The following is a 25,562-nucleotide window of genomic DNA, read 5'->3' on the forward strand; positions in this document are numbered from 1 at the left end:
GTTAAATGAACTAAGGTTTTGAATGTCAGCCCTTTGAGGGTACCCTATAATTTAAAATGAAGAAGGAAATAGTCTACATTTTGGTGTTTATTATTAAAACATAAGATAATTATAGATAGATAGATAGATAGATAGATAGATAGATAGATAGATAGATAGATAGATAGATAGATAGATAGATAGATAGATAGATGGTTTTTGAGACAGGGCCTCACAGTAGCCCTGGATGGTATAGAACTCTCAATGTAGACTAGGTTGACCTCAAACTCACAGAGATCCACCTGCTTCTGGCTCTGGCTCTGGCTCTGGCTCTGGCTCTGGCTCTGGCTCTGGCTCTGGCTCTGGCTCTGCCTCTGCCTCTGCCTCTGCCTCTGCCTCTGCCTCTGCCTCTGCCTCTGCCTCTGCATCTGCATCTGCCTCTGCATCTGCATCTGCATCTGCATCTGCATCTGAAGTGCTGAAAGTAAAGGTTTAGTGTCACTATTCTCTGCCAATAATAAATCTATTTTGGAGATATTTCTTTGATAAGGTTCTAGGCATTCAACATTACCCAGATGAAAGACAATCACTTTCTTTTACTGTTGTAATCAATCGCCTTTAAAACCAGAAGGTATCCTCCATATAATTTATTGGGAAGAAAATACAGTCTCCAGTTAATCAGAAACGACCCCCAAGGCATTTTCATGGATAAGCCTCAGGAGACCAATGCAATTCAACTGGCAGAGAATGAATGGTTCTGTATTTAAACAAAGTTTCAAAAAAAATATAGTTTCTCCACCCTGACCTGTTATGCCCATTCATTTAACACTTCACTGAGAGGCATCTTCCTCCATGGGAAACTGGGTTATAAAAGAGGTAGGGAAGTTTCCAACACAGAGCTTGAGGTGAACAAAAGAACGGTGGGGAGGCCATTCACTTAGAAAGTGGCCCTCGAAAACCACTGGTTTCCTACTTGGAAACAGTGAGCATGCCTTTTCTCTTGTTCAAAATGGTTCACAGGTATCGGCATCACCTTTCTGAAGAGCCTCATTCATGTGTAGTGAGAGAGTGAAGTTCAAATGCCCAAGACTAAAGTTGAAGGCACTCCATAGCCTCGAGCCAATCAATCTCCCCTGTCAGACTCATCATTTATTTATTTATTAAGTCAAACTATTTCCAGTTCCACAAAACCACCTGCGCTTCTGTCTTCACATCATATCTAAAAGTCTTCCTCCCTACACCGATTCCCCTTGCCCCTCATTCCTTTATGTAAGAAGACTTTACAATGTTTGGAGAGAGCTTCATTGCCCTGTCAGTCAATAAACAGGCAATGTCCACTGACTCCCTGTGACAATACACTGAGGAGGGGAGACAGCACAGCAGGCTGTACAGAGAGGCATAGAGGGACACACCTCCTCTCTCCAAACATCTTCTGCCAGCTGGAAGCAATGCTTCATCTCTTGTTCAGACTCCTGCTCAGATGATCCACCTTGTTCTAGGGTTCTATAGGCATCTTCTTCATCTCCTCCCTAGAGTAGTAGCTTTATGGTTTGTCCATCATATAAAACCTAATACCCTACTATATGCATAATTACAGGGTCAGAGGAAGCAATGCCAGATACCTCATTGTGTAGAACCTAGTACCCTGCTTTATGCATAATTACTTAATACATGGTCAGAGGAAGCAACATGAGATAGCTGGCAGTCCTTCAACACTACAGCATGCAAAGCTACTTAGTCACTTTCAATCAAGCTACAAATGCCTCTGCTTCTCACATCTGAAGACTATAGCTGCTACTACTAAGTTCTCTTAAATGAAATAACAGAAGGGAACATGGTTTCTAAATGATGGGTTTCTGTAGTTACTTAATGGATGTCCACGGGACAAGGGTCCTTTCTAAATACTCAGTGAAATAGCACAGTATAAACAGATGGCGAGTGGTTCCTGCTGATTTTCTATCTCTTCATCAGTCATATCAAATGGCAGTTTGGCAGTCTTCATGATCATCTACCTGCGACACCAGTGAGTCTTCAGCCACTGCTCTTTCTCCAGACTCATTAACACCTGATTTTCATCACACACACACACACACACACACACACACACACGGTTAAGAAGCCATTGACCCAACATCTTTGGATAAAAAGGGCCAATCCACTCAACTTTAGATAAGTTTTCATTTTCAAAAGAAAGACACAAAGGAAAAAGGGAAGCAGAAATTAAATGGTTGTCGCTGGAAAGAAATCAGCATCGTTAGAAATGTCGCCTTATAGGCAGTGTGCTCAGTGTAAATCTTCTGTTCTCCGCCCACCTAGTACCCTGCACACAGTGAGTTTGTGCTAGAGAACTACTGCAGGTTCTGATAATCACCTCCCCAGAGGCCTAGCTCTGTTCCTTAGCATTTGTCTATGTGCTTTATTTTGTGTTGCTGGGACCTTGTGCCCTCTAAGCAAGCATTCTGCCACTGAACTATAGCCCCATCCCAGAGGCCTCACTTTTAAAGTCTCATTAAGCAGCAATTCTACTTCCTCATTCTCATGGGCGGAGGTTATCAGGTTTAATCACCACAGGAGAAGTAGAGAAGTACCTGCTGCCTCTCACATCTGCAAGCTCGGCTCGTATTAAGTACAGCACAGAAGCCCAGCCCGGAAGCAAGAATAAAGAAGGGATCCAAGGCAGGACCTGCCCCAGAACAATGCTCTGCACTGTCTATTGTGACTGCTGAGAATGGATGGGGTAACCTGGGACCACAGAGCATAGAGAACCAGAGCATGGCTGTACTGACGTCAAGATTCCAGCCTTTAAGTTAATTCATCAACTCTCCCTCTCCCTCCCTCTCTGATCTCCCACCACCTCTCTCTTTAGCCTTCCCACATGTTCCATGAGGTTTTCCAAGGCGTCCCCCTGATGCCCTGAAGTTGGACTCCAGGGACATAAGTATACATGACATGAAGAGATGGTTCCACTTTTAGCGAAACAGCTGGCTCGTGTGTCTAAGCCCAGCTCACTTAACTGTCTGAGCCTGCTTCCTTTTTGCAAAAGTTGGGTGATGGTAAGATTTGTTCCGCTCCATTCAGAGAAATGTAAATCACCAAGAAAATGTTATAAATTTTGTCTACTGTGGCTCTCGTTTCATTAAAGGTATCCTGACTGCGAACTTCATGTGATTTTCTTTGGATTGTTTTGGCTCCTTGGGGCAGGGATCCACAAACTTGAGCTTAAGATAAACTCTGCATACCAACTGCCATGGGGAAACAGCACCTGCTCTCCTATATACTGTCTGTGGCTTCATCCCTACACACCAGCAGAAGGGAGCCCTATGACAGTGCCGCAGCGCCCATGAATGCTGAAACTCATCAGAAAAATGTGTTGGGACAACCCTCTTTAGTACTTTTAAATATAGCAAGCCAAAGGCAGTTGTTAGCAATCTATGAGCATACGAATTTTCTTCAAATTATACTATTTTTCCATACATATGTCTTATTTGTCAAAAAGATGTATGGCCTTATACAAAAAGTACACAGGGAGAGAAAACAAACTAGGAAACTACTCTTTATAAATAATAAAGGTACATTACAATGGCAAAGTCCATAAGAGACCAAAGCATGTAAATATTATTTTTAGTTTTTCTGTGTTTTTTGGAGGACATTTTAAGACTTTGCTAAGTCATCTCTTTTCAGCAAAGATAAATTGCAAAATATGTCCTTTGAGCCATCAATATTTGAGCTGAATTAGAAGAATAAAATAACATTGGAGAGGAATGAAAGATTTCTCATAATTTCCATTGAGAAAGTGCTCACTGCAAATAGAGTTTTTAAATTTTTTAAATTGTGCTTAAACTTCTGAAAAGTTAAAAGGCAACGTCAATCCTTTTGCGGAGGGCTGAGGTCCGCTTCTGAACTGCTTTTGCAAGTTACTGTGTGAGTGACTGTGCCGTACGCTGCCTTCTGAATGGGCTGTGTGCGATCTGCCTCTGAACAACTGGGCAACTGCCAAGAAGGAGAGTGTGCAGCATGCGTTAACAAGCAGACTTCCTCTGTTTCTCAATGCCTTCAAATATTTAGTTTCAAAATGAATACACTGCAAGCCAGGGAAAAAAGTGACTACCCATTCAATTACCTCATCATTGCTATTGTAAACAGTCACCCTAAAAGCCAGGGGGATCAGACAACGCTGACGACAATGGAGGGGAAGCAGGATGGAAGGACTCGAGCCTCAAAAAGTGAAATGAGAAAAAAACCACCAAAGTATCTCCTGTCAGGAATTGCCCTCTCCCTTCCTCTCCTTGTTTTTAAAAAGAAAGAAAGAAAGCAAGGAAGGAAGGAAGGAAGGAAGGAAGGAAGGAAGGAAGGAAGGAAGGCCAGAAAACAATACTATTTATTGCCGATTTTAAGAGGCATAAGACAACTGAGAATTTAAATCAATAGTAGAGCATTTGCCGAGGATACACAAGACTACACATTGAATCCCCATTGTGACAAACAAATAAATAAGTAGACGAATAAATAATACACCTCACTGTGGAATATTTCAAAGGTAAGTTTTAGGAGTCACTACATATAATTCCACTGAACTTTGGGGATGAGAAGAACTGAGTCCCCCAAATCCTAAACGGCATGCCCTGCGGACTCCCTGGACAGCAACAGAATGAAGACTCCTGTGCGGCTGTCTGATCCTCACTTCAACTCACGTCCCTGGGCTGCTAAGCACTGTGTGCCTCTCGGCATCTAACAGCTAAATCCTCCTGAAACCTTTCCCAAGGACACCAGGCTCAGCCAGGAAAATGGCAGTACCTGGCTCAGTCATAGGCACATACTTTTTTTCCCCCAAATACAAATGATCATTAACACCATTTCAGCCTCGTTTCCACGCTGTAACAGACTAACCAAAGCACCAGTAAGGGCTTCAGGCTGCCCTTCGCTTTTTGTCTTGATGAAAATCGGTTGGAAATAGCATCCCTCTCTTGTACCCCTCAGACACGCACACTCCCAAGACTAAACAGCAATATTCCATAAAAAGACCAGATCTAGCCAGTGTTATTATCTGTCTGACATTTCGGTTATTCTTGTGAGTAACTCAGAAAGTAACACGGGTGTCTGGATTATTTGAGTACACATGGCAAGCCATAATTGGTCAAAAAATAATAAAAGGCCTTTTTTCTGAGTGACAAAAATACTGTATTGCATGATGGTATGGCACCAGGACAGCTTTCAGGAGACCGCAATGCTTTCTCCGCTTACAAAAATGCAGAAAAGAAACAGAATCTTAAAAGAGGAAAAAATCCCATTTATGCAGTCAGTAACTACTAGTTTATATTTAAAGTTTCTGTGGGCTGACAGCAATCCACTAGTCTCTCTTGTGCAAACTCATCTTACACATCAATCTATAATTCTGCCTCATGGTACAGAACAGACCTGTGGCAGGAGAAACAAGTCTACGTCCTTCCTAAACCAAAGTCCCGATTTTGATTGTTTTTAGAGAAAAATAAAAACTTGGGAGCATCATTATTTATGAAGGAAAATTTTTGAATTTCATTAAAGCTTTCCAGGTTATAGGGATCAAACCTAATGCAAATCCAATTTATTGATAAGGTCACAAAAATCTGGAACAAAGCAGTGCACGGCAGACATCCGGCTCTCACTTAGACACTCGCTCTCCTCCGGCCTCCCCTGTACCCTCCCATCACCACACAGCTGTGGAGATGCTAAGTCAGAAGGGGAGAATATGCTAGTTGCCATCTCCCCGAGAAGCCAAAAGTCAGGCTGAAAAAAAAAAAAGCCATTTCAGTAAAGCAGCTTAAAATTCCTCGTCAAGAGAGCACATTCCCCTTCAGAGATAGAAGTTCAAACAGAGGGAGACAATTGAATGGGAGGGTAGCCGAGTGTTCTACTCTCATAAAACCAGCGGAGGCAGGGGCAGTTAGGGACCACGGAGGAACTCACCCACTCGGAAGTTCGTGGCTGTCAGGGTGTCGGCTGCATGGCCGTTCTCACTAATGAGAGTGGTGGTATTCCCCTTCTGGCAGCTGTTGTGACAGTTGCCCTTGGTGCAGGTCACTTTACAGATGCTCGGAGTAAAGACCACCTTGATGCGACCAGTGTGGTTACTCACTAGGAGCAGAGGCAGACAGAAAAAGAATAACAAACATATCAGCTTAGTATCCATGAACTTGCCTTGGAAAAAAAAATTTTTTTCAACCAAAAAAAAAAAAAAAAAAAAAAAAGGAAAAAAGAAACGGGCACGAGAGGGGAAAGAGAGCCCACAGCCGGACAGGTTTCAGGCAGAGGGAAGCCTGCTCTGCTCGCTGCTCTCTGTCCAGTGGTGTCTCTGAAACAGGAGTAGGAAGCTTAACAAACAGAACTCCGGGATGCACTCCAAAACCACATTTGAAGTCGAGTCACTGGAGTGGGATTACTAACCACAAGTTTGCACTTTATTCACGAGCAGACAACGAGCAGCGTCCAGGGCAAGGCAGATTAAAGAGCCAACCCCGACAGGCAGATGTGATGCAAAGGGGGCTGCCCCCCACCCCGCACCTAATGGTGAATGAGCGCCTGTGTCCTCGACGTGCACACTTCCCCGTTTCTCCACTTGGTAAGTCGCTATTTGCAGCCCGACCCCTGGAAATGTGTCAGGCATGCGGCATGTCTGAAAACATCTGTCTCAAATCTCCTGGCACTCCCGGCTGAAGTGATCGCATCCTATGTATGACGCAGCTGTGGGAGCCCATTTCTTTCTCACACGTCAGGGGCACCATTGGTACATACGAGTTCCTAAAACCTGTATTTTGTTTTCCCCTGCACGGGGCTTATCAGAGAGAAAGTTAGGGGCAGTCGTGAGGAGAGCAGTTCGCCTCTCTAAAAAGAGCCCAAGTTCTCACCATCCCTGTACACAGGCCACCTGAAGAAGGAATTCTGCCATTCACAAGGTACTTTTATTAAAAGCCTGGTGCTATAACCTGATAGGCCAGCTGAGGTAGCACCGTATCGTACAATCGGTCACTGAGCCAAAAGTACACAGTGGCTTTGAATGCTGGCTCAGTTCTCATGAGACGTTTTGCATTCGGTTTCACCATTGCTCTAAAACATGAAAGAACTGAAACTGGTATTTTCTAGCCAGTCATAACTTCCAAAGTCCCCATGTGGGACCAGCCAACTATAGCTCACAGGCCAAACCTGACAGACCCACCACTTGGTTTCTGTCAATAAAGTTTTATTGGAACACAGCCACACCCATTATCTAGGGCTGCTTTTGATAACACAGCCCGATTATACTGGGGCAACGTGAGCTCAGCACATCTGCTCTTCTATGCTTGATCTCCATCTATGTTGCAGCAGATTATCGCCCCGTTTTGACTTCTCTGTGTGTGATATATCTTCTTCATTCAGGTCCCTCCTCTTTCCCAGCCCCAAAGCATTAAGTCGGGAGGCTGGCACTGATGACAGTGTCAGTGCCAATTTTAAGTCTTCTGAGAAACAGTGTCTTTACCTTGCCAGTCTGTGTGGAACTTCCAGAGGGGACCAGCGCTTAGTCAGCCTATCCAATCTCCACTCCCCCCATGCCTGACTTCTTTAGCCTGACAAGAATTGTATTTTCATAAAATCATCCAGGATGCCTCTAAAGACTCACAACGAATTAAAGTGTGGCTTAAACCTCAGTTTAGAAACCAAATTTTAACCAGAGAAGCCATTACGATTACAAAGTTGGAGTGGGGCCTCAGAGGCTTTTCTACACAGTCATCACTCATGCACTGATCGATCAGATTACAAGCACCAAATAGTGCTCCGGGCTTTACGTGACCGAGTCTCATAACAGGATGCTCATCATGACCAATCCTGCCATAGGCACAGAGTGATTTCTAAACCAAAATGTGTTCTTGAAGCAACTCATGAGTCCAAACACAGGTCTCCCTGTCTCACAATCCAACACCTCTCCCTCGTGACAGCCCTTCAGAGGCTCCAAGCAAACTGCCAGGTCATTGAAAGAATGAAGCTGAAGGAGTTTAAAGCCATCAATCAGCTGGGTCAGCCTCCTTCCTGCAATTTCTCGGAAGGAAAAAAAAAGCCCCACGTCCTTTTCAAATGATTTTCCCAGGAGGTTTTTCCTTCCCTAGAGTTCCTAACACTGGAGGTCAAGACATATTATTTAAGCCAGGTATGAAGATACATGCCTATAATCTTAGAACTTGGGAAACAGGCTGAAAGGTTGCTGTGAGTTCAAGGCCAGCTTGTTTTAACCCAGTGAAGGCAAGGCTAACTAGGACTACATAGCCAATCCCTACCTTAAGAAAAGGGGAGAAAAGAATTAAAGAAAGGAAGAAGAGAGAGGGAGTGGGGGGGAGAGAGGGAGGGAGGGGGTAGGAGGGGGGAGGGAAGGGGTTAGTTTAATAGATATCTTACTTGCAAACAGGGCTTCCAGCATCCTTCAAAAATGGTGTTGCATAAGCGGTGGCTGTCAGAAGTTAGAGCAGAGGCTCACAGTCTAGGCAGTAACTAATTTAGAAATGCAGGCCTAAGGACACTCTCAGAACCATTTGGCTCTGCTGACATAGCCCATATGCACCTGTACTGAGCACTTTAGAGGGCTGGGAAAAGATAACTCAGCGCTTGCTGCCCTATCCTGAGGACAGCAGTTTGGATCCAAGTACCTGTGTTGGGCAGCCCACGAACACCTCCAACTCTAGCTTCCAAGGCATCTGATGCTTCTCTCCATCCTTCAGAGCAACCCCTCCCCTCCCCTCACACGAAGATACAGACACACGAGAGTTTTTAAGAGCAGCACACAAGTGGTGAGTGTGGCCGTGTTCCAGTAAAACTTTATTTAAAGAAACAGTTTGCTGCCCTCGACTTTTAAATACATATGTGAATATTTCCAATTATCTGGCCATCTACCCTAGAAATTTAAAATCATACTGTCAGCGGCTGAACCGAATGCTTCCCATTTTTCAAACAGTAGCATAAAGAGGTCATCTTGGGCTCAATGTTGTCAGACCTCACTTACAAATATCTTGAGGACGCTGTGTGCATAAGCACAAGCTGACATTGGGGGGAGGGATGTAAGCACGGACAGGCAACAACATCTCTCTTCAGAAGAATATAAACTTGTATTTCTTCTGGCTCATGGTGCAATAATGAAATGAAATAATGAAATGTACCAACTATTCTGTCCTCTCTGGCATTCACTTGTAACACCAGCAAATGCCATACGAATGCCCAGTCCCTTAAATTATGCTTGCTTATATGAACTGAGACATCCAAAGAAAACAAGCAGTCAACCATGAGTCGTGCCTCACCTCAGAGCAGCAGTAGTCACTCCAGTGGCACTTGAGATTCTCCCAGCCTATTGTTTTAAAAAACATATTTCTTTACGTGCGTGTGTGTGTGTGTGTGTGTGTGTGTGTGTGTGTGTGTGTGTGTGTGTGTATCAACACTCATATTGTCTAAGAAGCAGAAGATACATGCCTTTTCATACTTCCCCTTGTGTTTTATAAGCTTTCTGCTAGAATCTAATTCTAAAATAGATACCGGTATTCTCGGTGGGTCCTTTTGGTCTTGTCACAATACATTTAATTCTTCATAATGATTCTTCATAATGACTGGCCAAACTGTCCAAAATCAGTATCAGAAAGAAAAAAAATTAACACTAACCAGTTATTCAGATTCCTATCAGGGTCTCAATAAGCAGTGAGTACACTAAACAATTTCTACCTTCCTAAGGGAGGACTGTACATTTCAAGTACACAAAACTGTGGTCTACCAGTGAGAGCTTCAACTTCCTCAGATGTGAGGAGTAAAAGCCTATACTAGTCACCATCCAAGAGTCTACTCTGATGTCACTAACCATGGATGTGAGCTGTCCTCCAAAAGCCACTGAGCTATAGGAGACATGCTCATGACTCAACTGTTACTGAGGGGCTCTTGTGTCTTGTATATGGTTGCCAGAAAATGTTAAATAAGTAAAGTGACTCAGAACTGTCCTAACATGAGGAGCCCATCACAGGACCAGGAATCAGGTTGCTGAAGGTCTTTTCTGTCTAAAGCCCTGCTTCATAATCAGAGAATAAGGCTAACAGAGGTTAAAGACCCTGGTGGAAAGCACCTTCTAGCTGATGAGAAGTAATAAATCTGAGAAGCAAAAAGGAGACCATTTGGGAGTTAGCACGAAGCTCACCGGACAGACAGCTTTTGCCCTTGTTCTGAGAGAAAGCGAGTGTAATTTTAAAAGATCCTTGTAGGTAAATCAGCCCCAGAAATCTTAAGCAAGCACTTTAAGACCTTGAATTTTAGGGGCCTTGGCTAAACGTGTTGAGATTGCCTGGAAGCATGCAGCACCTCTGCCAGGCCTCCAAGTCAGTCAGTCAAAGACGCTCAAGAGTCAACATCCTGTCTACAACTTCTGCCAGACCCTGCGTGAACTTATACCTCCAAGAAGAAGCACTGACGGCTGGCTCAAACCACAGACATCCAGAGTGAACGGCAAGTGCCACGGAAGTAAAGCTGATACCCTCCCAAGACTTATATTTAAAAAGAGGGAGGGGGAGTTTTCATTTGTGCTGCACAATTGCTACCCGAAGAGAAAATTCAAAACTATGGGAATCATTTCCGACAAATAGACTTCAGCCTAGAAAATGAGTACAGTTACCATCTTTCAATCATTGGACCAAGATGTGACCAAAATCCAGGGCAGCCAGAGAAATAAATATAATAAGTTTAAGCCTTACTTCAGATGTCATGAACAAATAAGCCCCCTTAGCATTCACCCAGAATGCTGCACCAGCATGTCAGCCATCGCCCAACTTAAACAACAGGAATAGCGTGTACAGGCAACGTTCATCAGAGGCAGCCTCTCAGATGAAACTCCATCACACTGCCATTAACTGAGGCCCATCTGAAGAGACACTCAGGCTCAGTCAACATAGTGAACACATCCTCCCAGCTCAGCAAGAGAGAGAGAGAGCCAACAGGTCATGCACCCACTTGCAGTCCATCACGTGTCCCAAGGTCAAGAATTCGTTAGAAGACAAATATTAAGAGTATCTGAGACTCTTTAGCCCAATAGGGCTTTACCGTCCAGCTCCAGATTTAACTCCTTCTAGATTATTAAGAGAATGTTCAGAGAGTGTTCTGTGTTCTTCAAATAAAGTGGAAAGGAGCAATTGACATCAAATCTACTACGTCATAGGGTAATGCCTAGGACTGGACAATCTTCCAAGAAGGAATATCCTATGAGATTTCTCCTCTGAGTTTGTGCAGGTCCTCCTTGTCACACAGGTGACTAAACTCCAATGACTGTTGATCCTTCTCTCCCTTCCCAGTTCTCCCTTAATAATCACTGGAGGGAACAGCATACTGGTTATATATTTCTCTGGAATGCACATACATAAATAATATTTTCCTTCTATTTAAACACAGTTATGAAAATTGCCTTATGGAAGAACAGAGAGAGAAGTAGAAAATTATATTCAGCAAAATAATAAATTCCTGTGTCTGGCCTGAGGATACTGCTTATCAAAAGGCAGAAGTGAGGGGTTTGAGGAATGGCTCTGCTGACAGAGAGCTTTCTAAGGAAACATAAGGGTCTGAGAACCCACATTAAAGAGAGAAAAGACTGTGAAAGAGGATGTGTACCTTTGATCTTGTATTCTCAAAGCTGGAGTGATGGAGACAGGTGGATCTCTTGGACTCACTGGCTGGCTAGCCTAACCAAATGGCCTAGCTCACAACTCCAGTGAGAGATCCTATTTCAAAAAATATGTTTGATGATTCCTGATAGTGACCTTTGTCCTCTGCAAGTGCTCTCTCTCTGTCTCTCTGTCTCTCTGTCTGTCTCTGTCCCTGTCTCTCTCTGTCTCTCTGTCTCTGTCTCTCTCTCTCTCTCACACACACACATACACACACACTCATACACACACTTACACACATTCTCTCTCTTTCACACACACACAGCAGGAGTCAAATACATATGGTGTTTTAAAACATAAATGTAAATGAGCCCCTCCAAATGCCTTTTTGAGATGTGCAGACTCTACCAATCCCATGCTCTCATTATGACCTCGCTTACCCTCTCACTGAGAAGAGAGAATCTAAGGACACATACTCATTAGGTGACCTCTGGCTAAGTTTCCCTGCCTTTCTGTGGATAAAGAATGTTAGCCCACCCAAGGTCAATTCTTCCACTGGACACCAGACTCTGTCCACTCTGGCCTTCTCGGAGATTCCACATACACTCCCTTTCATCCTCATTAGCAAGCAATCATACTGCATTGTTCTCATGTAATTCTATTCTATTCTCCTCCACTCTATTCCAGACAATGTTCCATTTCTCTAACCTCCTTAATACAAAGCTACCAGGTCCAAAGGGTTCCCCATTCCTTCTTAAAACATCAGGACTGCTGACTTAGTACAATATTAAATCTTGATCCAGTTCAAACTGGACTACAGGATTTCTGGCAATTAGATAGAAACCAGTATTGCTCAGAAACTTGAGAGACTGGTTCCATCTGCCAAAAAGAGTCAATCCTCTTACCTCTGGCAGACAAATGGACAAATGGCTACTATGGTGCCTATCGGCATGTTGAAGTCCATGCTGGCCTACAGGCTCCCTCGGTCTCACAGGTACCAGTGGTAAGTCCATGCTAGCATCCTATCCCTTCCCCCAGCTCCTAGTCCTTCTTATAACAGGACTATTCTCTCTGAACTCACTCTATCTTATCTTACTCTTTCTTATCCCCCAGCCCTATTCTATTCCCTCTCTCTTGCTATCTCTTTGTCTCCACTATTCTGTCCTGCTCTGATTCAGGCCTGGCCATGTCCTGTGTGCTGGCCATGTTCGGTCTTCTTCTTCTCTCTGATCTCTCTTATTTATTTATATTAGCTGCATCACCTAGTGGTCATGGTATCAGTTTTTTACCAAGCCCCCTCACCTACAAAAGCTATCTCCTGACTCTCTGACCATTTCCTCTTCAGTTTGCTGAAATCAACCAGGCTTTTTTGTTAATACTTAACTGTACATACCTTTGAGAATGTTGCCAGTGGACTCCACATTGCCAAATCCAAAACCAAATCCCCTGGTCTCCCTTGTTCCAATGTCTACCATTTATGAAACACTATAATACCACATGATGCATATTCCTCATTTGAGTTCTATTGGTTCAGTCTATGGGACAGCCCCAGAGTTCAGCCTCTATACCCTTCTCTTCCTTATACAAAATTCATAGATTGTGCTGTTTCATGGACATAAACACCATCTTTGGATTTCTGTGGAGTAACATGTAACAGTAGCCTATATTACCTTAATCTTATACATATGTGTTTATTCTTATCATATGAGAAGAAGCATTCTAAATGCATATGTGCACACATAAATGTATGTGTCTCTATAGATACACATGGACACACACACACACACACACACACACATACTTGTCTAGAAAGGTATTTCAGTTACTAGCATGTTAGAGCAAGAGAAAACAGAAACCATTATGGCTTGCAAATTCTGCAGTTATTGATAACTTTTCCCTTAAATCATTAAAACATTACTAAAATAGGTAATGACTTTTTTAAGTAAAAAATTTTAAATTAAATAAAACCAAAAGAAATAATGAACTAAATAACAGGAAATAGAATTTCTCAGCACATTTTCAAAAGAAAAACAATTTTGTTACCAAAATTTCACAACATATTATGCAAAATAATCTATGACAGAAGACTCCTTTTATTTCAAAGATAAAATCTGGGGTTTCTCAAGGCATTTGGTTTTCATGTGTTTCTGACTTTCTAAGGATTCATTCACTGTTAGCACATCATTGTGTGGATGTAATAACTCTTAGGGAAGTAGTAACAATATTCACCCCAAAAGACAAAGACACTTTGGTTCTAAGTTCAGAGAGACAACCTAGCCAAAAGAACCTCCATGAAGACACAAGGCTTCATCCCCTAGTTCCATGTATTTCAGGTCTAGTTTGCCACATCATGCATTCAATCTGTGTTTTACTTTGAATGGAGAACTAAAAGAGAGGGCTCAGCTTGTAAAGTACTTGTGGGGCAAGAAGAGCAAGGACTTGTGCTTGGATCCCCAGAACCCAAGTAAAATCCAGGTGAGCATTTTAGCCCACCTGTAATCCCAGCACTTGTGAGGGACAGACAAGGAACCCTCAAGGTAAATGGATGAGCTAGAGAAGCCAGAATCTACAAACTCCAGGCAGATGGAGAGAGAGGCTCTGCCTCAAAAAATAAAGCATGCTATCAAGAAAAACACCCAAAACCAACCGCAGATCTTCATACACTTGCAGCCAAACATGAACATATGCATGCCCACATACATATGAATATATACTCCACCATTAAAAACAAATCAATAACAACAAAAATCAACAACTCTGTTTTCCCCTCAAATTATTATTAATTCTGCCTTACCTGCCTCTCCTGCTGTGATGGACCCTTTTAAAAAATATAGTTTTTAAATACTTAATACAATTTCTTGAGAATGTCATACATTTAAAAAGACCACATCTTGAGAATTTAGCATTCCTTTGATCTTATGTTGTCCTTCTTCTATTTTTCCCATCTTTAATATCATTTTCTTCTTTATAAATAGAAGAAAAAAATCCTATTTCCATCCCTTGAATAAAATCCGGTATTTCTGAAGATATAATATATTTTATAGTCAGAAGACTATTACCCAACAAATAGTTTACTCAACCAGCAGGAGCTGGCCCAGTGTTTCAAGAAAGAAAACACTGTCTGTCATAAAACGAACTAGCAAAACACAGTAATGACTTTTTGACATTTTCATTCTCTGAGCTTTTTTTATAAAATAGTTTTCTTTAACCTTATAAACCCTGAAGAAAGCCAATGACCCAGACATACTTCTTCAGTTTAGGGACAAAGAACACCCAGTAAGGTTCAGGAGAAATTCTAGACTGTAGTGCAGGGGCAGACACGACTGCACTTGCTGATACCCAATCCAGCCCCCACTAAATAGAAACGGAGACAGGGCACATACCCTGTTCCTATGTTTCTGTGACCATGGCTAGTGGTTCTATGGTGTTCATTCTGACACTTCCTCCAGAATTCATCTGTCCAGAATACATTTGGAAGACCCCACTCCACCCCTAATTCTGAATGCTTCCCAGGACATATTCAGTGCGTTCCATCCATAACAGACAATAGCATATGGATTGTTGTAACTCAAGACCTAAAGAAAAATATCTTTGAAAGAAGAAAGGTCCTGATTCTGCTAAAAGGAGGAGGAGGAGGAAGAAGAAAAAGGAAGAAGGAGAGGGGGAAAGAGGAGGCAGAAGAAGGAAGAGGAAGAGAGGAGAGGAAGAATGAGAACAAGAAGAAATGGAGTTGAAGAATGAGGAGGAGGAAGAGGCAGAGAAGTAGAGTTAAAAGAAGAGAAAAGAGAGAGGGAGAATGAGAACAAGAAGAAAGGGAGTTCACTGGACCCATTTTCTCAAGCTGGATGGAGGAAGCAATTGATAACCACGATCTAAAACATTCAGGGAGAGTTAGTAGTTTACTCAGAGATGTGATTTGTTTTGTTTTCTTTTACTTGTTTGCTTGCTTTTTGAGGGGCAAGCAGGCAGTAAGAGGCATTCTTGTTCAGGATGTTGCTTTATTAGCTGGTCTCCCAAGGGGGAAAACGCTGATGTCATTTTTTTTTCATATGTGAAAAATCTCTACCTCCCTCAAGGATTCCAGGCTGATAGCTGAAGCAGACACTTCAGACACCAGGGCGTAGCCTTGGGTACAGAGGAGGCAGAAGGGGAGCTCACAAGATGGCGTCCTCGCTGTGAAGAGCAAGGAAGAGAATTCGGCACTCACCTGCCTATACCCACACCATCTGGCCGATCTGCAGGAAATAGTGCTTGGATATATCTTGTGTGACTCAGATTTTCTGTCCCTTAATTTTGGAATGGAATTAGGTTTTATTTATCTCCACATTTGTTGTTTTTCAGAAAGCAAGTGAGTGCAGACATTTGCCATTGCTCTGTCACTCACCATTCCCAGAAATAGCGTCTGCTTGCTTGTACGTGGAGGAGAAAGGCTGACTAAACAGACAGACAGCTACTGGGTTATGCATTTACCAAGCAACAAATTCCAAGACTTGCCCACAAGCCTTGGGGGAGGCTCTTTCCTTCATGGATCTTAGCTCATCTCCAGTGCTCACTCTGATAAATAGGATTCTAAGTCACCTACATAGTTCTTGTTACAGATAGTTCTTACAGAAATCAAAGTCCTTTAAAGTGAATTAAGACCTTCCCTATTAGACACAACTGGCCCTCATCTTCAGCCATACCCACATGGAGAACAAGGATTAGTCAGGCCATAATGCTCAAGTCTTCATTACCATACTTCCTCCCTTCACATGTGAATTCATCCCCGCATGTAAAGATTTTCTTCTTGCTTTCCCCAACTGCCATCTTTTGGATGCCCCTTCTCTTCCCAACTTTTATTACCCTAAGTCCAGATGAATGGCAGAGACCTCTGTCCTCTTGATTCTGTTTCCTTCTGTCTGCAGAAGCATCTCTACTTTGACACCTTCCTTTAGCCTCAGCCAAAATGTAAAAGAAAGAAAGGAAGGAAGGAAGGAAGGAAGGAAGGAAGGAAGGAAGGAAGGAAGGAAGGAAGGAGAAAGGAAGGAAGAAAGAAAGAAAGAAAGAAAGAAAGAAAGAAAGAAAGAAGAAAGGAAGGAAGAAAGGAAGGAAGGTAGAAAGGAGAAAGAAAGAAAGAAAGAAAGAAAGAAAGAAAGAAAGAAAGAAAGAAAGAAGGAAAGAAAAGAAAGAAAGAAAGGTAGAAATAGTGTGCCTTCTTATTCTTTTATTCTTTATTCTTTCCTATCTATAACTGTCATACCAGTTACATGTCTATCCTTGTTGATGAGAAATGGTACAGAGGGACACACATAGGTGTGAAAAGGAAGAGCAGTAAGCAAGGTGACAGAAACTGAGGCTTCAGAGCTCACAGGAAGACAAGTGGGAAGGACAGAGGGATAGATGACTCATACCCAGCGACTCATGGTTCAAGCCACACTTTGAAGGAGTTGAATACTCTGAAGCTCCTGTTACCTTCATAACTTGACTTGCAAATAGGTTTTAACACCAAAGACAGATAGATGGGCAGGATGAAATGAATTAGAACTCTTTACAAATATAAAATATGCATAAAAGGAAAGGAATGTCAAAAAGGCAGAACAGAGGGGTTCAGGAGATGGCCCCATCAATGAAGTGCTTGCCTTGGTAGCATGAGGTGCTAATTGTACCACCCCCACCCTGGAACCCACACAAAATAATAAAGCTTGGTGTGATGGCACACATGTGCAATCCTAGTGCTGTGAAGGTGGAAAAAGGCAGCATGGCCTACTTGGTGAGCTTCAGGCCAATACAGACCCCATCTTGAACAAAGAAAAGAAACTAAGTAGACCCACTCTACAGGTTGGCTGCTGATGTCCTCATACATGTGTTCATATTCATACATACCTGCAGGTTCTCTACCAGGAATCAATATCTCTGTCTCTCTCTGTTCCCTCTGCCCCTCTGTCTCTCTGACTCTCTGTCTCTCTTACTGTCTCTCTCTGTCTCTCTCTGTCTCTGTCTCCCTGTCTCTCTCTGTCTCTCTCTGTCTCTGTATCTCTCTGTCTCTCTCTGTCTCTGTCTCTCTGTCTCTCTCTGTCTCTCTCTGTCTCTATCTCTCTCTCTCTCTCTCACACACACACACACACACACACACACACACACACACACACACACACACACACACAGAGTAGAACAGAGAAAGAAGGCCATACCCCTAAGCTCTCAATAGGCATCTAAGTACTACCAGGCCAAAAATAGATGCCTTAATACACCCCTGATGGTCTCTAGTTATTTCTTATAAACAAACAAACAAAAAAGCACAGGAAACAAAAACAACATTGTACATTGAATACATTTTGCTTAAGAAGCTCTATAAAAGCTGAATATCAACACTTTGGCAATTGCAATTACCAAAACAATCCTTTCTTGCTGGGTGACACAAACTTAAAGGAAAATATGCCTAAGTAATTGACTGTGTAGACAACTAGGACTTTTAGGTCTCACAATTGATTTAGTATTACAGCACCAGGGAGTCCAACCTTGTCATTTACTTCATTTTTTTCCAACACAAATTTCTCTCTGGTTCACCTTTAAATGATTCCATCCATGGCCCCAACTACTCCTTCAAAGGACGAATGCCAAATTCAATAGGTCTTATCATTAGAAAAACTTTGTGTTTCAAAATCATAGTATTTTGTCTACAGTATCATGCAGTAAATAAAATTTTAAGAATGATTTGTTGCCAATAGAAATAAATAAATTAACGTTGCATAATTACAAATCGTTTTTCAGGGTGTGAGCTAATTCTTTTTAGGTTACTCATTATCTACTTGCTTGTTTTCTTTTTGTTGGTGTGTGTGGGAGGGGCGTTGCCTCATCAAGATAGACCTTCCTCTAATGAGTATGATGGTGATTTTAAGATACATCAAAAAAACCGACTCCATACTTCTTTCTTCAAGTGTTGAAATCTAAATGGAATAGATGAAAGGGATAGTGGAGCAGTAAAAGCTTCCTTGATGTTTGAATTATTTTCATGACACTGAACAGTGCTTAATAATAACTCAATATTCAGGTAGATAACATAAAATTTCTACAGCTCACAAAATTCATAAATTCTCAAAATGTAATTGAACTTTGGCTACCCAGTCACCTAAAACTAACTTACACAAAGTAGTACAATAATGTTTTTTAGAATTACTGATCTGTTTTTACCATTTTAACTCATATTTGTGGTTCCTGTCAAACTTCTATGAATAACATTTTTTTTCTTTTCTTTTTTTCAGAGCTGGGGACGGAACCCAGGGCCTTGCGCTTGCTAGGCAAGCACTCTACCACTGAGCTAAATCCTCAACCCCTGAATAACATTTTAAATGGGCAAGATAAAGTACTAACACTGTTAATCTCATAATGACTTGAGCTGGTTGCACATCACATATTGAGCAGCGATCTCATCATAGATTATAATGGAACTAACAAATCCCTGTCGCTTAGAGACATCATTAAGATCTGATGCTATACCCTACTCAGTTGTATGATAAGGATGACCTACACATGAGTCCTGTGCTGCCATTGGCAGACAAGTAAAATCATACTGTTACAAGGCCTGCAACAGGAATGGTGCCTGCAGTCTAAGGATAAGGATCTGAGCTTGACCCCAGGCACCCACAGGGTGTTTGTGTGTGTGTGTGTGTGTGTGTGTGTGTGTGTGTGTGTATCTGACTTCCAAAGTTGCTCTCTAATCACCTCACACATACAACAGATTGATCACACCCAGACACATAAGTGTGTACACACACACACACACACACACACACACACACAAATATATCAATAAAGAACCCAATATCCAGAATTTTTTTAAAAAACTTGCAATTCAACAGATAAGCTAACAAATAGATAAATCTTCAAAAGATGAAACACAAACATCCAATGTGTGTTCTTAGGGTGTTCAACATCCCTAACCATCAGGAAATTCAATTACAACTACCTTGATATACCCACATCCTCCCAGGCAGAATGGCTGTCACCAAGAAATTGGACAACAAGTGGCTAGGATGTGGGACAGCGGACTGCTAGTTTACTGCCAGTGTGAGAGCAAACTAATACAGCTATTATGGAACTCAGTAAGGGGAGGTTCTCAAAAATTAATAATAGACACCATATATACTGAGCCATATCATTCCATGCCCAAGTGACTCCATATCCTACCACAGAGACACTTGTACACCCTTGTTCATTACTGTTCTACTCACAATAGCAAGGAACTTGGAACCAGCCTGGATGTCCATCAACAGATAAGTGGGTAGTGAAAATGTGGTGCCTAAATGCAATAAAATTTTATCCAGCCACAAAACAACTATGAAATTTTCAGAAAAATAGGCAGATCTGGAAAGCATTGTAGTTTTTTCTCATAAACAGGTCTTAGTGTATAGTGTGTGTGTGTGTGTGTGTGTGTGTGTGTGTGTGTGTGTGTCCTAAAAACTAGAAAGGAGATGAACAGGGGATAAAAGAGGTTTTAAAGGAGGTGGAGTAGGCAATTAAACACACATATCATGAAGGTGGAAAGAAAGGCTAAGAGAGAGGTTAGAAGGTGGGTTATTGAGGTGAAGAGGAAGAAGAGAATCTAACGAAACATTTCATTTGAAAATGGCATGTGATATCTAATACTTTCTTTTATGATTTAAAAATTAAATTAAATTAGCTAGGTGTGGTGGCGCATGCTTTTATTCGCAGCACTTGGGAGGCAAAGGTAAGCTGATCTCTGAGTTCCAGGCCAGCCTGGTCTATAGAGTGAGTTCCAGAACAGCCAGGGCTACACAGAGAAAACTTGTCTTGAATATCATCATCATCATCATCATCATCATCATCATCATCATCATCATTATCATTATAATTATTATAAATAGGAAGCGATTATGACCAATGAAAAACATATGTCATGAAGGTTTGTGAGTGTGCTCTGTGTTGAACATCCAGCAATGAGCTGACCCAGAGATGTGTCTCTTTAAATGTAGCCCACTGTTAATCAATCCATACATAGGGTGCTGAGTAAATGTACACACAGACCTTAGTACGGCCATTAACATACAGAAGGTGCCAAACAGATGAGGGGGAGTCATTTTTCTAGGTCTACAATCTTTAAAGTCCAAAAATACAACTTATCATAATTTCTGTAGGGCCTCTTTTTCCAGATATACTCAGGTGTGGCTTGGAAACTGGGACCCCTGACAAGAAACATGAATCACTTTCTCCGCTACACGTCTTCGAAATAATCCTTTAGACAGAGTTAACTACTGTGGTGTTTCTATGTACAAGACATGGCAAGGCATGCCTGATGGGTATTTACACAAATACCACACTGTGGTTGCCAGAAAGCCCAGACCAATAAAGATGAATAAATAGTCATGATGGGGTTGCAGGAAGACTTCCTGAAAAGGTTCCCTAAGCCACACTCACTGGACCAATGTCAACTGGACACTCTCCATCCGAAGTGAGCAAGAATCCTCAAGCCCTAACTGAAAACGTTTCTGTAAGAAAATCCATATGGGATTATCCAGGGGTGCCTATGGCCACACAGACATCACTAACTAAAGTGGGTCATAAAACAAAGCAAAAGGACACCAGCATGGGAAAGGGACCCTAAGGAGGAGAGAGAGAGATGATGAGAGATGGAGATACAAGAGAGGCTGAGAAGTGAGAGAATGCAAATATATAGATATATGAAATTGTTTTTTAAAAAAACTAATTTATATCTTTAAAAATAATCCAGATGGGTGCTCAAATCCATAAATCAGGCCCTCCAAGTTTTCCAAAGGTCTTGGGGAATTTTGAAACTCACCCATCCTTCCCCTCTTCCTATCTGCCCTGCCATCCCATGCCTTCCTAGGAGGGAGGGGTGGACAAGAGAAAGAGCTATAAAGGGAGTGAAGAAAAGAAACAGGGCAGCTGGGTTTTCCCTCCCTAGAAGACAATCATGTTAGGGCACCCAATATGCAGCTGTTAGGGAGCAGGGTAGAAATAGAATCGGCAGTAGCTGGGGTCTTTCTGTCTACAATGAAGAGAGTACACATTATATGAGGTGAGAGGGTGTTATACTAAAGTTGCACAGAGCAATGAGGACAATGAACATCTCGAGAAAATGCACATGCCCAGCCCCACAAGCCAGACCTCACAGGTACCAGGACTTGGTTCAGGGACTGTCTCTTACTGAAAATGAGAAGCACAATACATTTGGGTGCCCATCACATGCTGCTCCACCCCCAGGCCTTTGCAACAACTTTGAACTGTGTTCTCGCACCCAGGATTCATGTGATAGAAAGTTTCCCTGTGACTGCTCCAATTTCCCTTGGTTAGTATACTTCCCTTTCCGCTAGTCTCCATTACAAATCCCTAAGAGGCCTTCTGTTGAATCTGGTTTAGTCAGAATCCCCCTTGCCTGGGAAGGCTCTGACCAACAGCTGGCCAGCCCCACACTGATTTCTCCAAGGTCAAATGCCTACGTTTTCCAGTCTACTGTGCCCAGAAGGTGAGGTTACCCATATGGTATTTTTCTACCTACATGCATCCCATTTAACTGCAACCAGATTGTGTGCCTGACTGAGACACACAACTGATTTATCTAGACTGTTCCCAACAGTCTTTCTTCTGTCTTACTGGCATGGTGATCTAAAGAGACACAGAGAGAGACAGAGACATGGAGAGCCAAAGGAGACAGAGGCAGAAGGACACACAGAGAGAACAGATCCCAAGGAGGTCCAGGCTCGAGAAAGGAGGGAGGGAACATGTGAGATCCCGTAAAGCCATCAGTCAAAACCACATTCATTCTGCCCATCTCTCTGCTCAAGCCCAAATGGCGGAGAGATGTGCAGGAAAGGTCATCCGGCCCACAATAAAGAGGTAGCAAAGAGAGGGGAGGAAAGAAAGAATTACACATAAATAATGTCATCTACCCTTATTTTTCATACTGGGATAGATAAAAAGCAGGGAGGGGAGTGAAGTAGGTCAGAGAATTATTCTTCACAGAATATGCTCACCGCCTTTCCTATCAAAACAAACCAAAGCCCACCTCAACGGTTCTTTCTCATTACATTTCTAGTGAATTAAGGGGATGGAAAATCAACATTTAGGCCAGGATTTAGACCCTTTCTTTTTTTCTCTAACTGAACCACAAGTAATAATATTTTTAATTGATGAATAAAGGAGAAAAATGAAAATATTTTGCTTGGGAGGAGGGTTATTCTCTAAAGTAAAGTAGGCTCCCTGTGCAGGCTACTCCTTGGAATGCAAGCTCCAAGTGTGGGAGGAAACGCTCTGGTTTCTGCTGGATTCCTATCAAGCTGCTGCAATCCTTGGATGCACCTGTAACCATTAGCTTGGTCATTAAGCAGCATCCCAGCTGTTGGGTTGGTGTGTTTCTAGACTCATTAGGTTAAAAGCACTCAATCCCACACAAGATGCCTGGAGGCTAGTGCAAAACCCCAACAAGACTCTCTCACCTGCTCCACAGCTTCTGCATTCTATCTAAAAAAAGAACTTCCCAAATCTGTTTATAGGCTTTGAAAATTGATACATAATTAAAATGGTTTCCACAAAACCAATCATACTTAGAATGTTTCATTTAAATGAAAGTAAGAATCAGGGATGGGGCTGTAGCTCGGTGGAAAAAAGGGTTTGCCCTGTGCAAGCATGAGGAGCTGAGTTTGAATCCCTAGAACACACATATAAACTGGATATAAAGCTCAAGCATTGGGAATCCCAGAGCTTCCAGAGATGCTCGCAGGAGACGATCAAAGTAGAAGGCAGCGACTGGCACCAATATATGCGCAGTGACATGTGAACACCTGAACTCACACACGTGATGCTCATGGAAGTGCGTGCCTACGTGTGCTCGTGCCTGTGAGAGTGTACGCTTGAACATGTGACACACAGACAGACGCAAATACACACTGTGATAAAGAATTTGTCTATCGCAGGAATTACCTCAACATAACCAGGTAGCAATCATCTATTAGGAAAGCAAACAAACAGGGCAGAAGTCAAATCTCAGAAATGTAGTTCTAATACAAAATAATTTAGAGATGGGATATAGCTGGGCACAGTTGGATAGGCCTGTAATCTCAGCCTAGAGGAGTCAGATAGGAGGATCCTGAGTTTGAGGGTAGCCTGAAATATACAAGAAACCATGTTTTAAAAGCCAAGGGTTAGGGACGCCACTCCATGGGAAAGTACTTGCCTAGTTTATGAAAAGCATTGAATTCAATCCCAAGTAGTGGCCCCCTCTGAAAAGAACATGCTATAAAACTACGCAAGATGCTGGGGAAATGGCTCATTCAGGCATGCAAGCAGGCGGGTCCTACACTCCAGGACTCACCCAAAGGCCAGGCACAGTAGCATGCACCTATAAGCCCAGCACTGAGGATTGTAGAGATGGAGTTTCCCTTAGCTCACTGGCCAGACAACCTAGCTTAAGTGCTGAACTCCAGGTTCCTCGAGAGACTCTCTCAAAACATAAAGTGAACAAGACACCTAGCATCCATCTCTGATCTCCACACATGTACATATGTACTTGTATGCTCATGTGTGTGGTCAAAAACATGGGCAACTCACACAAGTGAGGGGTGCTGATCCTTATCTCAAAGTGGGGACATCCTTACAGCCAGGCAGTCATCTGCAACCTTAGGGGGACCCTTTCTCAAGGAAAAACTCCTGAGGAGACAAGCATGCCGCTTGATTCCCGTGGGAAGTGTCTCCTGAGCCATGTCACCTGAGTCTGATCTGTTCTGAACGAAAACTGCCTTCAACTCTGTCGGGTTGCTGCTGCTACTTTTTCCCTTCAGAAGCTAAGCCAAGTAAACTCTCCAGATTCTGTCAAAGAAATCCAAACCCAGAAGAGTCACCATCTGTGCTGGTTTGAATAGGCATGGCCCCCATAAACTCATATGCTTGATGCATGCTTGATTCATAAGGTGTGGCCTTGGGGTGGGTGTGGCCTTGTTGGAGTAGGTGTGGCCTTGTTGGAGTGGGTGTGGCCTTGTTGAAGGAAAGGTGTCCCCGTGGGTGGAGGCAGGCTTTGAGGTCTCTTTTATGTTCAAGTCTTGCTAGGGAGATACAATCCCCTTCTGCTGCCTATGGGTAAAGATATAGAACTTTCAGCTCTCTCCAGTATCATGTCTGCCTGGATGCTGCCTTGATGATAACGGACTAATGTCTGAACTGTAAGCCATCCCCATCGAAATGTATTCTTTTGTCAGAGTTGCCATGGTTACGGTGTTTCTTCACAGCAATAAAAACAAAACTAAGACATTTCTGTTTTGTTTTTTTTTTTAAATACAGGTTTTCTCTTCCTAAAATGATGCTATTCTGTTTCCCCATGGCAAACTGTAAACTCGTTTGTGTTATTTTTCCCCTAAGGGGAATTAAAAAACAAAATCGAAGTTTAACTCTAGAGCATTCTGGAGCCATACTAAGTATTGATTTTTTTTTCAGTACCTTAAAATTAGCCTCAACATCCAGAAATAGCTTTGAATGTGCGCATTATTATGAAAGTTTGGACCTTTGGAACGAAAAGTTGTCTCTGGCACTGGAGGCTGTCTGTGGAGGAATTTAAACTGCATAATCCTTCCCTCTGGAAGGCTTTGCTCCACCTCTGTTTATACGCTGCTGGATAAGCTTCTCGGAAATGTTGACAATCCATCCATGTCTACCCTTTCCCAGCTATCTTTAACTGTGTGTAGCTGATTGGGAGACAGAAGACATTCCTGTTCACGTCCCTTCCTGGGTAGAGATGGGATCAACCCCCTCTACCATAAGTTGGGCACTCCCTCTGCCTCACCATCAAGGATAACATGGTACCAGCAAATACAAAACACCTCATCCTCTATTGAACCTGGATTTCTGAGATTAGCTTGACCAAGCCTTATTCACTCACACATGTGTCAGTCTGTACACATAAAAACATTTCCCTGTCTATGCCATTAAAACAGCTTCTGGGGGGCACCATGGAGG

The 25,562-nt window shown here is 42.5% G+C and overlaps 1 protein-coding gene across 23 annotated transcripts in view; it reads right to left on the bottom strand.

Moving 5' to 3' along the window:
* Positions 1 to 25,562, bottom strand: part of Ltbp1 (latent transforming growth factor beta binding protein 1) — a 395,618-nt gene that overhangs the window by 209,246 nt on the left and 160,810 nt on the right. For 6 of the 23 annotated variants that reach the window (XM_087554457.1, XM_087554454.1, XM_087554455.1 and 3 more), the window contains 1 exon segment: positions 5,923 to 6,090. The exons of 5 other annotated variants lie outside the window; for them this stretch is intronic. In XM_087554457.1, coding sequence (XP_087410583.1) covers positions 5,923 to 6,090 — 168 coding nt within the window. 23 annotated transcript variants of the gene reach the window in all.

The sequence above is a fragment of the Rattus norvegicus genome, chromosome 6 (genome assembly GCF_021556685.1).
Source record: "Rattus norvegicus strain SHRSP/BbbUtx chromosome 6, alternate assembly SHRSP_T2T, whole genome shotgun sequence".
In the NCBI taxonomy this organism is placed as follows: domain Eukaryota; kingdom Metazoa; phylum Chordata; class Mammalia; order Rodentia; family Muridae; genus Rattus; species Rattus norvegicus.